This window comes from Herpailurus yagouaroundi, unplaced genomic scaffold (assembly GCF_014898765.1).
Source record: "Herpailurus yagouaroundi ecotype Mexico unplaced genomic scaffold, PumYag 28, whole genome shotgun sequence".
NCBI classification, from domain to species: Eukaryota; Metazoa; Chordata; class Mammalia; order Carnivora; family Felidae; genus Herpailurus; species Herpailurus yagouaroundi.
Genome location: NW_024412376.1, coordinates 109,089,952 through 109,106,478, shown reverse-complemented (window position 1 = coordinate 109,106,478; position 16,527 = coordinate 109,089,952). Strand labels below are relative to the sequence as shown.

The following is a 16,527-nucleotide window of genomic DNA, read 5'->3' as shown; positions in this document are numbered from 1 at the left end:
TGAATATGAAAACAGGTCAAGTAATAGTTATAATAACTATCTACCTCTCAATGTGCTCATGTTGTTTTAAAATTTCAAAATGGATGGGGCGCCTGGGTGGCTCAGTCGGTTAAGCGTCCGACTTCGGCTCAGGTCATGATCTCGCAGTTCATGAGTTCAAGCCCCAGTGGGCTCTGGGTGTGATTCTGTGTCTCCCTCTCTCTGGCCCTCCCCTGCTCACACTCTGTGTCTCTTTCTCTCTCTCAAAAATAAATAAACATTAAAAAAAATTAAAATTTCAAAATGACCAAAAAAGTGAATTTGTTTGATCAGAAATTAAACCAGAGTTTAAAAAATGAAGAACCTCCAGTATTAAGTATATTTTCTGAAAAATAATAGTGTATTTTCACATTTAAATTAGAACAAAATGGGGGTGCCTGGGTGGCTCAGTCAGTTAAGCATCTGGCTCTTGGTTTTAGCTCAGGTCATGGCCTCACAGTTTGTGAGACTGAGCCCTGAGTCCAGCTCTGTGGTAACAGCACAGAGCCTGCTTAGGATTCTCTCTCTCTCTCCCGCTCTCTCTCTGCCTCTCCCTGCTCGTGCATGCACAGTCTCTCTCTCTCTCAAAATAAATAAACTTAAAAAAAAATAAATAAATTAGAATAAAATGTTGAGAATAATTCATATTTTGTTTATGTAAGTTGAAATACACAATTTAACAAAGTCAGCAAGTATAATAAAAAAGGAGCTGACTCAAATCAAAAAGATTAAAATTATCACTCTATATCCTTTATAAATTTAAACAGTAATATTAAATCTGAAGCATTTTTAACCTTTTTAAAAAAGATGAAATATGGCAGAATATGTATTCCATAATATTCAATGTCAACCAACTCTTTTCTTGCTGTGATTACTATTTGCATTACATTCCAGAATGCAGAGTTATTGACAGGAAGGGGGAGAAAGAAGGAACTATGGGATTGTCAAAACCAAATGTTGTTTGGAGTATTTTACTGCCCGTGAGAATAGGTGGGAATGATGTTGTTCTGCCTGCAAGAGAAAAGTACAAAAGAAATCATCCATTTAAAAAATGAACTCATTAAACATTCTACCAAGTGGCTGTAACTCACTGGTTGGTTATGTGTTGGTAATGCATTTGGTACTCTGATAAATCTGCTGGCAACAAATTACAAGGTGTAGGATCAGTGAAAGATCAATTTGGATGGGGATTAAGAGATCATTCATTCGTTAAGACTCAACTTGATTATTAGAGGCTAGGTTTTCTGACTTCCAGATGAATTCAATTCCTATAATAAAATTTAGTTAATTTGATTACAAAGAAAATTCTTTTAATGATATTGAAGATAGTCATAATTCAATTTGAACCAAACTTGAGGGAAAAACATGTACATAATTTAAACCAAAAACAAAAGACAAAATGAAAGAAAAATAAAAGATAACAGATTACAAATTAGGGAGAAGGAAAAGGAAAAAAGTTGGTATTTTTCACATGTAAAGGTTATCATTACCTTTTCCAAGTCTAACTCTTCTAATAAAATGCTGGCATTTTTGTTTGCTTCAGCAGCCTGTCTATCTTTGGCTTGTACTATTGATTCCATACAAAGATGACACTTCTTCAGCATCTCCTAAAATAAAAAATTAAGATGTTTGCAGCCTCAAAACACAACTCACATTTAGAGAGACTCCTGAAAACACAAAGATATTTAATTAAGGTACCTGAATGAACATAAGCAATAAACATCAGTGGTAGGGCAAAAAAGGGTAAAAACAAAACCATAATCTAAATGGTATATGTTTTTTAAGTTACACAAGCAAAGAGCCTCTACTGTCCTTCAAAATAACATCCATGTGACTGGTATTTTGGAAACTAAAATTACTCATTCCTAAAATTTCAATGTAAGAAATCATATAGCAAACACAGCTTCAATAATTTATGCCAGCTGGTTAATGGGCTGAAGGGAAAGGTCAACGTCAACAAAGAAAATGGGTTTAAAAAATTAAAGAACTTAATTGACGGGAACTGTTTCAAATATTTAAGCTTTGTTGCTACAACTTCCTGTGCAAGAATCACACTTAAAGAAATCATAGACATGGGTACTTACATACTTTTCTCAGTGATTTCATTCTTGGGACATACTATTTAACAGGAAAGGGCTATTTCCCTATTCAACGAAAGCCTTATTTTTAATCTCCCCACCCCTCCAAAAAAATCCCACAAAAAACAAGAAACAGTGGTATCCAGGAATGTTAATTATCATAGAGAAATGTACAGGCAGGCGAGACCATGAATTAGCTATGTTAAATAAAACTCATGAAAAAAAAGTGATCACTATTATGTAATGACTGCTGAGAGAGACATTTTTAGATTTATTGACCTCTTTGCATTTTCAGACACATGTCTTAGGATTTTAGTCAAATGTTAGTATAAACCCCAAATTAAAACATCACCAGGGGAACATCTCAATTAGATCTCTAACAGGATTTATTTCACTTTCTCTACTTTTTCGGCAAAAATCCTAGCCAATTCATTCTTAAGCTGATAATTACTCCAACTTTTATATTATATCGAAAACATAAAGTTTCCTTGCCCATGACTATAAAAAGTACTATGCTCAGTTTTAGTTAGGTCTTAGAGAATGTTTTATTGCTTCATTAGGTAACTGAATAATCTGAAGCACCTTTTAAATACAATACTGCATTCCCAAATACTAGATAAATGAAAACTATTACATACCACACATTATTGCTTAGACTAAGACTTTTTTCTTAGTGTGAGATACACACACACACACACACACACACACACTTACAAAAAAACAAAATGAGATCCCTAGCTCATATACTGGGATGAACTTAATCACTCTTATTACCTTATCAGTGATGGTTGCTATGTATCTCATACATTCAGAATCTGATGGAAACTGATTGACTTCTTTGACTAAGTAGCGCACCACCTTCACATGACCCTAAAAAACAGATACCAATATCAGATTGAAAACAGACTCTTAACAGGATTCAGTAAATCTATAGTCTTGTCTTAATTAAGAGTACTTTGACATCAGTGCCACAAAATAAAGTCTTAGATATCATTTGCACTGTAAATGAAAAAGAGACAAACTTTGGTTCTGATAAGTTAAATCTACACTGTTCATTCTCATCCCACCCCTCCGAAAGAGTACAGAATAACCTGATCTAAAATTCTAAACAACACTGAATGAAAAGCCAACAAGCCAAAAATTAGTATGAAGAAATGGGGATATGTCTGAAAGAAAAAAAAAAAAATTCATTTGTTTCTAGCTAATTCACAAGTGAGCATCCTATTTCAATTCTAAGCCCTGAAAGAATAGAAATAACAATTTTGTTCTTTCAGGTAAAAACTAAAAGCATAACACTATACTAGTAGTACAAAAGGAATAAGATACACTTTCCTAAAGCATGAGCTACGATTATATTATTCACTTAACCCAGTTCACTAAGTAAAGCTCAAAACTTTTAGACCAGGACTCAAGAGACTCTTTCTCCAATCTATACTATTGCTCTCTGAACACAATTCCTATGAATTAGCTAGTTTTGATAAACAGACTGTTTATATTTAGTATATTTCCCTATCTCTTCCTTTTCATCTACATCTTTTTAAACTATCCCTATTCCTATCTTTTAATGAATAGTTCAATGCCATTTACATCATTTCTTGATAACTTGCCAACACTTCTATGGTATTTAAATTATATGGGACACCTCACAGTTACCTGACTTTGTATGTGGATCTTACTTCCTCTTATTAAATCATGTATTTCTTTAAAAACAAAAAAAAAAAGTGCAACTGCTGTACTCTGTACAATGTAATAGGCCAACCATTACAGTAACACATGGTAGATACTAAAAAATAAATAAAGGGGCGCCTGGGTGGCACAGTCGGTTAAGTGTCCGACTTCAGCCAGGTCACGATCTCGCGGTCCGTGAGTTCGAGCCCCGCGTCGGGCTCTGGGCTGATGGCTCAGAGCCTGGAGCCTGTTTCCGATTCTGTGTCTCCCTCTCTCTCTGCCCCTCCCCCGTTCATGCTCTGTCTCTCTCTGTCCCAAAAAAATAAATAAAAACGTTGAAAAAAAAAAAATTAGAAAAATAAATAAATAATGGGATGAATACAAAAGAATATAAAAGATAAACACTGTTCTTAAGGAATTAAGTCTATTTGGAAAGAGAAGACATATGCGTGATACAGTAGTAACAAGATAATTTTTGTCAAAATGAATGATAAAAATAACAGATTGTAGAACTTCTACAATGTTTAGAGGATTAAATGTCCTGCTGTGAGCTCAAATAGGATTGGAAGTGTTTTTGTAGAATGGGAGATTTAAACGATACACAAAGAATGAATAAGTCTGGAAAAATAATGAAGAATATGGGTATTTCTGAGATGAGAACAATGGTGACGTAAGAGACGGTAACAAACAAAAGACCAAGCAAGGAGAAGACTCCACATCAGAAATTCAAAATAGGCGATGAGCTCTAAGGGCACCAGATTATGTTGGCTTTGACTAACAAACTAAGATTGGGTTTCAAAGGATGACAGAGACTGAAGGGAGGAAAAAGTTCTGGAAGAGGATACTAACATAGTGGAGTGGTTAGGAAGATGAATGATATGTTACCTTGCTTGGAGAAGAGGTAGTGAGAAAGAGAAAGAGAAAAAAAGAGGAAATAACAAGAGATTCAGTGTCTAGGTAGTCTAGAATACCTAGGGACAAGGTGGTACAAAGCACAGACAGAGAGAATAATAAGAAAAAAAAGAAGAAATATGATTTCTTGCAATTTATATATTAAAATCTTCAATACAACAAAATAATTTGGAACCTACCAAGGGATTTTACCTACCTGTCTCAAAATGACAAAACTTGAATTTTAAACACTGAACAGTAATCCAGTTTTCCTGGTAACAAATTAAAGCTGAATTTAAGAGACCAACCAAACTATTAAATCACTCTGTGCTATGCATTATAGGAAGAGAAACAAAGTTTCTCTTTTCACAAAATTTATTTCTACTTCTGAATGTAGTTCATTTGATTTTCAGGCATTTCAAAATATTGGTGGCTGGGTTTTCATTATATAATTCTCTTGCTCCTAGTAATTAAAGCAAATGATTAAAAATAAAACCAATTTAAGTTAATTTTTTCCCTGCTGTGCTAATACAAGAAAACATTCATCCATAAGTAATTAGTTACTTTTAATTGGATTTACATTTTGTGTGAAAGATTAAGATTGCAACTAGATTTTGGAAATACTACTTAGAACTACTTTTTAAAAGTTTACTTAGCTTAACTTATCAATATGGGTAATATTAATGGTTTTTCTGGGATACCTGTGTCTACCTTTCAGTGTTGCCATAAGTGATTATTTGCTTATTATTTTACTGCTTTCATCACTACCGCTAAATCCTAAAATGAGAGTCTTTAGTAATCACTAAACTATACATATCCAGAAAAGTTGAAAAACATCCAAGTGAATGAGAATGAAAGACTTCTACCTTCCTAAATGCTGCCATCAGAGGAGTTATCTTGCGGTTGTCTGCTGCATCCACATCTGCACCTGCTTGTACTAGTAACTGAACCACATCAAGGTGTCCGCCATTTGCTGCTAGCCACAATGGAGTGTTCCCCTTCTTATTACGTACATCAATGTGAGCTCCCCTAAACGAATGACACAGGTATTGTTTAAAATAAATGGAATGACACAGATAACGATAAAAATCAACTATTAACATATGAAAAATATTCTGTAAAAGTGAAATATTAGATATAATATTCAAGGACTTAAATACATTTTTCTCTCAAAATTACAAGGAATTTCTAACCATCAAATTTAAAAGTCTTCAAATTAAAGAACAACTGTATACTAATAATTGCTTTTCTTATTTTAATGACTGCATAATTCTGGGTTTCAATCCTGAGAAAATGTGAAGTTTTATTTAGTGAAAAATATAAGTACATCCTGTTAATAGCATAATCAATACATTAAACAAACAGTATGCAAGAGACATAAACAGTATCTTACAAGGCACTTGTATCTATTTCAGATTACTTGTATTTATGTATTTTTTATTATGTGGCTTCAGAAAAGAATGAATCTAAAAATAACATGCAGATTTAGCACTCAGTGGGCATCATGGTAAGACTCATGGTGAATAACAGGTGATAGCAGCCACTACTAAATACTACTGCTTAGGACACCATGCAAATGTCTTTAAGACTGTTAAAGCAAGAAATCCAATTCAGCTGGCAAGCATCTTTGGAGGACTGGCAGGAACTTCTAAGTGACTGAAAGCAGGGATTCCCCTGGATCCTGTCTGATACCTTGAACAATTCTGTAACTGTCACTTAAAAGCCCTAATTGCTATTAAAAACAAAAACAAAAACAAAATATAAACAAATTAAAAAACAACAACAACAACAAAATCAACAACAAAATCTTAAATTGCTGCTAGATTTTTAAGATTTCCAGCGATAACTCTCTGGAAAACTCAAACTGTGTCGGAGATGTGAATATGCAGGCCAACAGCTGGATGTTCAAATAGCGTATTACAGTACTTTAAAAGTGTATACACACCCAAGAAAGGAAGAAGAGAAGTATTTCTAGGTTGCACTGAAATAAATCAGACAACGTAGCATAGCTCTAGATAGGTGGGAAATAACAGAAGTAGGTGTAAAACATAAAACAAAACATGCAATTGTAGTTTACAGAAGTAACCACATTTGATATTTTAATAGTACAATTTGCCCAGAGAGAATAGTAATCACTAGTAACACCATAGTCACATATGAAGGGCATGATAACATCATACCTGCCAATGAGAAGCTCACAGAATTTATAATGCCCTTTATCTGCTGCTATGGTTAAAGCTGTATCTCTCGAAGAGGGCACTGGAGGGGCATTAACATCAGCACCTTTATCCAAAAGAACTCGGCCCACCTCTGCATATCCACCAGAGGCAGCTTCCATGAGTGGTGTGAGGCCAGTCTAGGTTTAGCGAAAAATAAAAGCAACACATGAGAGACTGAAAAGAGCGAAAATGTTTAAAGAACCACCTGGGGAGCAACTTGATATAGTTGCTACAAAGAGTCACAACTAAATTTCAGCACTGACACTACAGCCTGAGTTACAGTGTGATCCAGAAAGATGATTCTACTTAATGTCAATTTATTGTGAAAAAAACTTGTGAAAAAAACTTGCCAAGATGCAAGCACTTGGCATATAACTGGCACTAATAAATGTTTCCTGTCTTCTCTTTCACAAAGTACGTATTTTCTAGCTGATAACCCTAGTATGTCATTTTTACCTATAAAAATTTAGTGTTAAAGTATTTTCAAGAGTTAATGCTTGACTGAGTACACAGAATGATTTCTGATTAAATACATATGTAAGATATATGTTACTAGAAAATACTAAAATTATAATTAGCGTAATGCTACTGTACACCTTAAATATCGAAGCAATAAATAAATCCATGTACAAATCTCAGATTTTTCTTACCTTAGCTCTGTGTTCCACATTTGCTTTTCTATCAAGCAGAAGACTAACCACTTCAGTTCTTCCTTGGAAGCAGGCTAAGGTAAGGGCAGTGTTCCGATTGGTTTCTATTTGAGCATTTATGTCAGAGCCCATGTCTAACAGGAGCTTAACAGCAGCTGTATGCCCATTCATAGCTGCTAACATCAGAGGAGAAATGCCCAATTTGCTACCAGTTCTGGGGGTGGAGGTATGGGGAGAACAAAAGGAAAAGATATAAAATTTAAATGTCCCAGAAAAAATTGGATGAATTTTATAGAATTCTATTTCAGGATTTGATTCTTTAGTTTGCAGGACTATTTAAAATAATAATTTTTCTCAGCCCTAGTAAGTCTATGAGATACTACCAAGACTCCATTAGAAATCTTTTACCACCTAGACCTAGACTACTTTCTGTAGCTCATCCAACATTAATGACTTGGGCTGAAAAGTAACTATTAAATTATTAAGTGATTATTAAGATGGGCTTTCCATCCTAAAGCATAAAAACTGTGTTTACTTTTAGTACCATAAGAAATAGAGTAAGTGATGGTTTCTCAAGTTCTATATCAATAGAATAGTTTTAAATACTTAAATAAAATTAATCTTAAAAATCTCTAACAATTTGAATTCTAAACTCGTAATGAAGGCATTTTCTAAATATGGCATAAGAAATACAAGTGTTCTACAAATAGCTTTGTCATAACACTCTTAAGGGGCTTATAGAGAGAGAATAAAACTTGCCTAGAATTAATCTCAGCTCCTGCATTTAGTAATATTTTGATAATGTTCACATAGCCACCAGAAGCAGCCAGGCTTAGAGGTGTGTAATCAGAAACATTCCTGTGCTCTTTATTTGCCCCTCGAGCTAACAACAGCTCCACCACCTGAAAAGAAAAGAGGAAAAGTTGTATTTTCTTCTTATGGTGAAACAATTTGCAAAGTGTGTACTTCTGATTTCTTTATTTTTGTGGTATATCGTATAAGAAAACAGAGGAAAGTCCTTTTTTTAATCCTTTGCACAAAATCAGCTTCAAATGATAGCAAGAGCTCTTACAAGCCAACAGAAAGCAGGCTTTTCAATTAAAATCCATTTTGGGAAAAAAAATCCATTTTGGAATTTGTTAAAATGGCACAGTGTGTTCATGAAAGACCAGGGTCTCAGATCTGCTGGATCTCAGTGTGTTGTTGTGCAATGCTATCTTAGCAATTAGCATTTCTCTGTTATTTCATCACATAGTGGTAAAACGGAATAAGATTTTTTCATTTATAATGATTTAAAAATATTTTTTTAAACTTGTAATCAATAACAATGTTTAAAAACTTGGAATAAAAGTAATATTTATTTTTTCCCAATATTTTATGAAAAATTTTAAACATATGGAAAAGCTTAAGAAATTTACATATACTTGCTACCTAGATTTTACCATTAATATTCTACTACACTTACTTTATTACATCTTTCATCTGTCCATTTTCTGATGCATCTCATTTCAAAGTAAAATGGACACCTGCAATTTCCCTTAAGTGCATTAGCATGTGTTATTATCTAGAATATTACTTGCTTTAAATTTTTGGGGGGTAAAATATATAACTTACAACCAATGCACAAAACTTGGGTGTATATTCACTGAGTACTGACAAATGCATAAAACTAATGTAATTTTTTTTTTTAAATTTTAATACTTTGTTTTTAATGGTTATTTTTGAGAGAGAAGGCGTGAGCTGGGGAGAGGCAAAGAGTGGGGGGGGGACAGAAGATCCAAAGAGGACTCTGCACGGACAGGAGCAAGCCCAATGCAGGGCTCGAACTCACAAAACCTGAGTTCATGACCTGAGACAAAGTCAGACGCTCAACAGACTGAGCTACCCAGGGGCCCCTAATAATATATATATATTTTTTTTAAATGGACAAAGAGAAAGGGCATGAGTAGGGGAGGGACAGAGAGAGGGAGAGAGAGAATCTTGAGCCCTACATGGGCTCAATCTCACAACCATGAGATCATGACCTGAGGCAAAATCAAGAGTTAGACACTTGACTGAGCCACCTAGGCACCCCAAAACTAATGTAATTTAAATCCTGTTATTTATTCATGCCCCTTTCCCAGTCAAGCTCACCTATAGACTAATTTCATCTACCTTAAATCCTCATATAGATGAAATCAGTGTCTGAAAGTCATATGCGGGTATTGCATACCATTCCATTATATGAATATACTATAAGTGATCTATTCTCCTACTGATGAACAGCTTTGCTGTCTCTAGTTTTTGGTAAATTTGAATAAAGTTGTTATGAACATTCTTCCAGAAATACATTTTCATTGCTCATGGGTTCCACCTAGAATTTCTGGGTGTATGTTCAGTTTTATAAGAAATTGCCAGACCTTTTCCTAAAGTGGTTATACCATTTATACTCCCACCAATAATAAGTGAGTCCTGGTTGCTCCACATCCTTGGCAAAATTGGTATTGCCAGTCTTTATAATTTTAGCCATTCTAGTTGGGTGTGTGGTGGTAACCCACTGGGGTTTTAATTTACATTCCCTGATAGCTGAAAAACACTTACCATTTATTTAAGTACTTATTGGCGTCTTTTGTCCATTATGCCATTTAATGCACAAAACAACTCTTTGACACAAGTGCTAGTATTTTCACCTTCATTTTACAAATGAGGCAGAGAAAAGTTAAGGACTGTCCAAGATCATAGCTCTTACCTTGCACTTAGTATTGTTTTTTAAATTTTTTTTAACGTTTATTCATTTTTGAGAGACAGAGACAGAGCATGAGCGAGGAAGGGGCAGAGAGAGGGAGACACAGACAGAATCTGAAACAGCTTCCAGGCTCTGAGCTGTCAGCACAGAGCCCGACACAGGGCTCGAACTCACAAACTGTGAGATCCTGACCTGAGCTGAAGTCAGACGCTCTAACGACTGAGCCACCCAGGAGCCCCTACCTTGGACTTAGTATTAGTAAAATATCCTACAATACTAACTAGGAAATAACAAATAAATGTTAATGAACAGTGCTTTATTTTAACATACAAGCTAAAACTTTACTCATAGGAATAAAGCTATGACTAATTTTAGATTACGACTTTCTGTCCATCACTTTTTTGCTTTTAGAGCCAGAAACAGTAGGTGGCTTATGTAACAAGGTTATAAACACAAGACCAAAAAATGGTATTAGGCTAAATTTTACAGAGTCCCTTAAGCAAGAAAGTAGAAAACCCTAATCAAATTTCTAAAGTTATTAATTCCATTACACAAAGATAACTGAGCTTAGTTATCTCTCAAAGGGAATGGTCTATTCCCACAAAGAAATAAATACTCAAAGATTATAGTATGCTATAGGCTTTAATACTGCTTTGAAAGGAAGGAAATCAACGGATTCTTTTTTGATTCAACACTGAAAAAATTGTTATTTTATGAAGCAAGTATTATTTCAAGCTATACAATGATTGAAAATTTCAGTTATATGGGGCGCCTGGGTGGCGCAGTGGACTGCTCTGGCATTCCTGTCTTTGTCCAGACTTTCATGGACAATGTTCAAAGTTACTGGCTTGACAAAGATATTGTTTATGTGTTAAAAGATTTTCATTCCAGGGGCGCCTGGGTGGCGCAGTCAGTTAAGCGTCCGACTTCAGCCAGGTCACGATCTCGCGGTCCGTGAGTTCGAGCCCCGCGTCGGGCTCTGGGCTGATGGCTCAGAGCCTGGAGCCTGTTTGTGATTCTGTGTCTCCCTCTCTCTCTGCCCCTCCCCCATTCATGCTCTGTCTCTCTCTGTCCCAAAAATAAATAAAAACGTTGAAGAAAAAAAAAAAAATTAAAAAAGAAAATTTCAGTTATATCAAAATTTTACCTTCATCATATTCCAAAACAGAACCATTTTCATTCCCAACTAAGTTTTTCAATTTAATGTTGTTATTAATTGCAAAATTTTCTGCCATACCATTTCAACTTGAGATTAATAGGAATCTCTACATTTTCTGATGCGGTGGAGATAATTTATCAAATTAAGTAGCTTATTTTTTCACTATTTACTTCCTATTATTTGGGTTAAAATCCTTTTAATATACCAATCACCTCTACTATGGAATGCAGGAAGGGAAACAATACAAATGTATTTACATTATCAACCAGAAGGAACAGCACAGTAGAGACACATTCTTTGTTGTCTCCTACGCAAAACATCTCTAGAAAGTGCGTCTAACTATCCACACACCTATAATCTATTCCAAATATAAAGGAGCAAAAATTATAAATTTAAAAATTATAAATTGGCCAAAGCAACAATTGTATAAAAAAAAAAAAGACTATTATCACTAGGCTCTAATTCTTTTTAATCCACAAGATAAAGGATCACCAATTCCTATCTTTCTATATACATGTACCATTTTATTAGATTTCCCATTCTTTCTGCACAAGAATTATTCTACCTCTTAAAAATCTTTATCTTCTGGTTTACTAAAAACTCCAGTGGGTTTAGCTGACTAGAGTTCAATATAACCTGATGTGTTATGACAGGCAAAGGGTGGGAGGCAGTTTGGTTTTGCACAAATAGGGAAGTAATAACCTACCACCTCCCTGGCCAGAGTAATTTTAGATAGAGTATTTCAGGAGGTATACCGACATAATGGATAGAACAGCCTGTTGAAGGATTTGGAAAAGATATCCTCAAACCAATAATCAAAAGAATAGGGTACACTTCAAATAGAGAACAGGTAACTGGCAAATACAGCCTCAAATATCTGTAGATATGAGAGAGTATAAACCTCTTTCAATTAATCAAAGAACAGAATTAAGAATAGTGGGGAAACTTAGGGAAGGCATAATTCAGGTTTGATAATTAGGAGAACTTTATAATAGGATGGCAAAAAAAAAAAAAAAAAAGTAAAAGATTTCTAAACTGAATAAGACACTGACCTGGTTAACCCAGGGTACTTCCTAAATCTGAGATTCAACAACTCCCTAACTGAAAAGTTGTCAGTCCACAGACACAGCACAACTGGCTAATCAAAATCCTTACAACTGGATTTAAAAAACAGATTTAAAACATTAGGTTGCCCAGCTGTTCATTAAATGCCAGAAAACACACATGGGTGTAAAGCTATAACTTCTTGTGCCTATACCTGATCACACCAGCTGTTCTACTTTCCTTTAAAAAAAATGAAAAGATCATACAATCTTATCCGAGAACCTTTCTTCCAGATTTGAGGAGTGGGGGAAGATGAAAAGAACAACTAAAAACTGAATGCTCTTAATTCCCTACTAATCTTATACATAAAGAGCAAAAGAAGCTGAGCTTAAGTACCTTTCATGCTAGGTACTCTAGGATAGGAAAAGATGAATGATTATAGGCCCTGCTTATGAGAAGTTTACAGATTTGATTGGGAATGCCTTAATCATTTCCTTAGCCTGAATGCAACACACAGGGATTCCTACGGCAGATACTACTTTCAGATGAACAGAATAATAAACATGATTTTTCTGACACGATACCTTATGCTAACACTGATACTTGAAATTATTATCTATTAGCAAAAGGACAGTTACTGTGATAAATCCAGATGCCAATCCTCTATTACCATCAAATCATAAAAGTTAAAACATATATTTGCTAAACAGATGGACAATTATTACAATGGAGAAAATGTTACCTCCTGCCTTCCCCCAGAACAAGCCAAAGATAGCGGTGTGTCCTTGGTTCTCTCTGACTGGGCTTCAATGTCTGCACCATTGTCCAGCAATATTTCCACAACACCAACATGACCAGCTGTAGCAGCCAAGATAAGTGGAGTAAAACCTAGAGGAAAAATAATGATCTTCTCACTACATGCTAAGCAAAAGAACAATAGTGTTTTCCATTATATCTATCACAATAGGACTAGAAGCAGTATTTCTTCTAGAAATACAAATATTCTTCTAGAAATACAAATATTCCAGAAATAGAAATATTCTTCTAGAAATACAAATATTCTTCTAGAAATACAAATATTCCAGAAAAAAAAAAAATTAACAGAAGTAAGCCCTACCTTTCTTGTCTCGGTGCTCAATGCTAGCTCCTCTCTCTAGCAGTGTTTGTACCAGTTCCTCATGACCACCAGCACAGGCAAGTGTTAGTGCCGTATCATGATTACTTTCAGTCTATAAAAAAATCATTTTTTGATTAGCTTATTAGATAATTTTCAAATGACAGCATCAATTATATAATATATACTTATACCAAATACAGATACAGATGTACCATTCTACTGTATCAAACATTCGGGTATTAAGTCGTTCTTTTTCCATCAGCGGCTAACGTGTGATTTTGTAAAGGCTACAAAATAACATTTGAACTTTATGGGCAATTCTTAAAGCAGGCATGAAGGAAAAAAAAGTATGATTTTCCAACCATATGCTATTTACAACTACATGATTAAATTAAACACTGTTGGACTCACTTTTACTTCTAGCCATTAATGGAGTAGCATAGACAACAGCACAGACAAGATTTGTTTTCCTATCTCAAAGAACCAAAAAAAAGGGGGGGGGAGGGGGCAAACTATTTGAAATGATGGTGTTTAGAGAGGCAGTGCATGGATGGCAGTGATCTCGGAGGACAGAAATGATTAACTCAACTTATTGCCTAGAGAGTTTCAAGGCTTCAGGGCAGACTGGGTACCCAAACAGCCTGTCAATCTCCCGGAGTTGAAAAGGCAGAGTTTGGAGAGGTCAGGATGGCTGGAATTCATGGGGCAGACTACTAGAGAGGAAAGTACTACAAGAGTACTCTAGATTAGCAACACTAAGTGATGCTTTGCCTAGGAAACAATAAATGACAGTTAAGTTAAATGAATGACAACAGCTATATGGGATTACAGATTCAAAGACTATTTCTAATAAAACAAACGACTACATATATGAAATATATATTTATTATGTTTACATATTTATATAACATTTATTATATTTATGTAATAAATACAAAAAGAAACGGCATTTTCTCCCAGAAGGTCAATAACTCTAAAAACCAAACTCTGTCATAAAAAAAAGAATAACGAGACAAAAGGCAAAATCGATAGAGTCAAGAAATAAGAAAAAGCCTACTAGTCAGTGATGAAGAGGGAGACCGCAAAAGCTGCTCTGCAGAAGAGGCTGGCAGAGAGCAGAGCTACTGACTGCAGAGATCAGGGATGGCCACAAGGGAGAGATGCACCAACTACAACAATGAAGAAGGACATGAATACTTAAATGAGTGACCGCTCTGACTGTGTAATAGTATTTGATCTTCATTTCAGGTTTATAAGGAAGGAATTATTATGTTTGATTTCAGAAAAAAAGAGACAAAGCCTCAGAGAAATAACCTTCCAGTGGTCACACAAGCTAATAACTGATAAGGATCGGCTTAAAAAACCAAGGAGATCTGGATATCAAAATCCTCCTTTCCCCATCATAAAGCAGTCCTATGGCAGGCCAATGGAGGTCAATATAATGTTAAGTCTCTCTGCCTTATATGCTCTCTCTGTTAGTGTACAGACCATTAGAAGAGTCAACTTTATGATGAAGAGTCCACTTTATGATGAAGTTTATTAGGTTTCTAAGAGTTTCTGGGGGTTAAAAGAGTAATTTAGGAAAGTGGTGCCAATTTTAAATAGAAACTGAACAAACAAAATTTGAAAAAGATCAGCATGGGAAATTTTAGTGGATTAGTAAAATATTGGTTTTTTCCCACATTATAAAACATCAGCTCAACTGACATTTATTAAGCACCTTTTATGTTCAAAGTACTCTGTTAGGTACTTCAGGGTTGACAAAGATAAATAAATACAGTCCCTGCTCACCAGGAGCTTAGTGATTGATTACAGCAAAGGGAAAATTTAAGTTCAAACTATGAAAGAAATATAAACAAGGTATTATGAGAGTTGAAGGAAAAATATTTAAAGCTAAGAAAAGAGGGCTTGTCAAATTCCTTGGGGAACTTAAGAGTGGGCAACTTCATTAATATCTTACGATAATCTTCTAAAGACAATAATGAAAGAATTAAAAGATTCTGAAGTGAGGTTTCCACCTTCCTAATACACACCTACACAATCCCCAAACGGTAAGAAACACTATCCTGATTTGTAATACCTCAAGAAACAAGTTAACTGAAGCAAAAGTCTGGGTTAAAATTAACAATGATTGATAAGGCACAGAAAAAAAAATAGGTGTTTTCAAGATTACTAATCAAGGAAATAATGGTAACAATATAGGTTGATGACTTTCTGAAAGGCAATGTATCACTAAAGTCATGTTATATTACACTGGCTAAGAAGTCACACACATTGTCATGTATCTATATCTAAGAGAAACCTGAAAGGGAGAGAGATGCCCAAAGCTTTGTTAAAAGCTCATTCAGGTCTACATTCTAAAGAAAATTTCCATGTAGCCTATGATACCATAAAATATACAATTTTGTATGTAACAGATGTTGTTATGATGACTCTATTCTTATAAAAATGCTAAAATTATATTCAATGTAAAAATATTATGTAAATTATCAACATGACTATTCAATTATGTAGGAATGAAAAATAAGAAGGAATCATAAGACAGATGCAATACTAACAGAAAAAGCAACTTTTAATGAGCTGAGATATAGGTGAAAAATATACCTGAACGGTCTGTAAAAATAAACAAAAAATAAAAAAGGAAATATATCTATTAATTATACCTACATAATTAAATTACTTTGAAAATTATTAGGACTTCAAGGGCTAAGCTTTTTTTAGACTTCCATAACCTTCATAATCCCAAATCTCTCATTCTCTAAACATGTCAGAGGTAGCACATAAAATACAAAAAAGATTAAAAAAAAAAAAAAAAAGCATTTAGGAAGAATGAGAATTATCAGGGAATAATGACAATAATCAGTTAAGTAATAAATAACTTGCTTAAAACTTCACATAAACAAGTAGAATGCATGCATTTGAAAGAAGAATGCTTTAATGGCAGCATACTGCATACCA

The 16,527-nt window shown here is 34.5% G+C and overlaps 1 protein-coding gene across 2 annotated transcripts in view; it reads right to left on the bottom strand.

The window, feature by feature from the left end:
• The window catches only part of ANKRD17 (ankyrin repeat domain 17), a 163,354-nt gene that overhangs the window by 30,737 nt on the left and 116,090 nt on the right, over positions 1–16,527 (bottom strand). For both annotated transcript variants that reach the window (XM_040481444.1, XM_040481441.1), the window contains 8 exons: positions 13,570–13,681; positions 13,195–13,340; positions 8,284–8,426; positions 7,525–7,738; positions 6,836–7,011; positions 5,522–5,684; positions 2,871–2,966; positions 1,509–1,625 (listed from right to left, as the gene is read on the bottom strand). In XM_040481444.1, the coding sequence (XP_040337378.1) occupies positions 1,509–1,625; positions 2,871–2,966; positions 5,522–5,684; positions 6,836–7,011; positions 7,525–7,738; positions 8,284–8,426; positions 13,195–13,340; positions 13,570–13,681 (1,167 nt within the window). The remainder of the gene's footprint in view (positions 1–1,508; positions 1,626–2,870; positions 2,967–5,521; positions 5,685–6,835; positions 7,012–7,524; positions 7,739–8,283; positions 8,427–13,194; positions 13,341–13,569; positions 13,682–16,527) is intronic.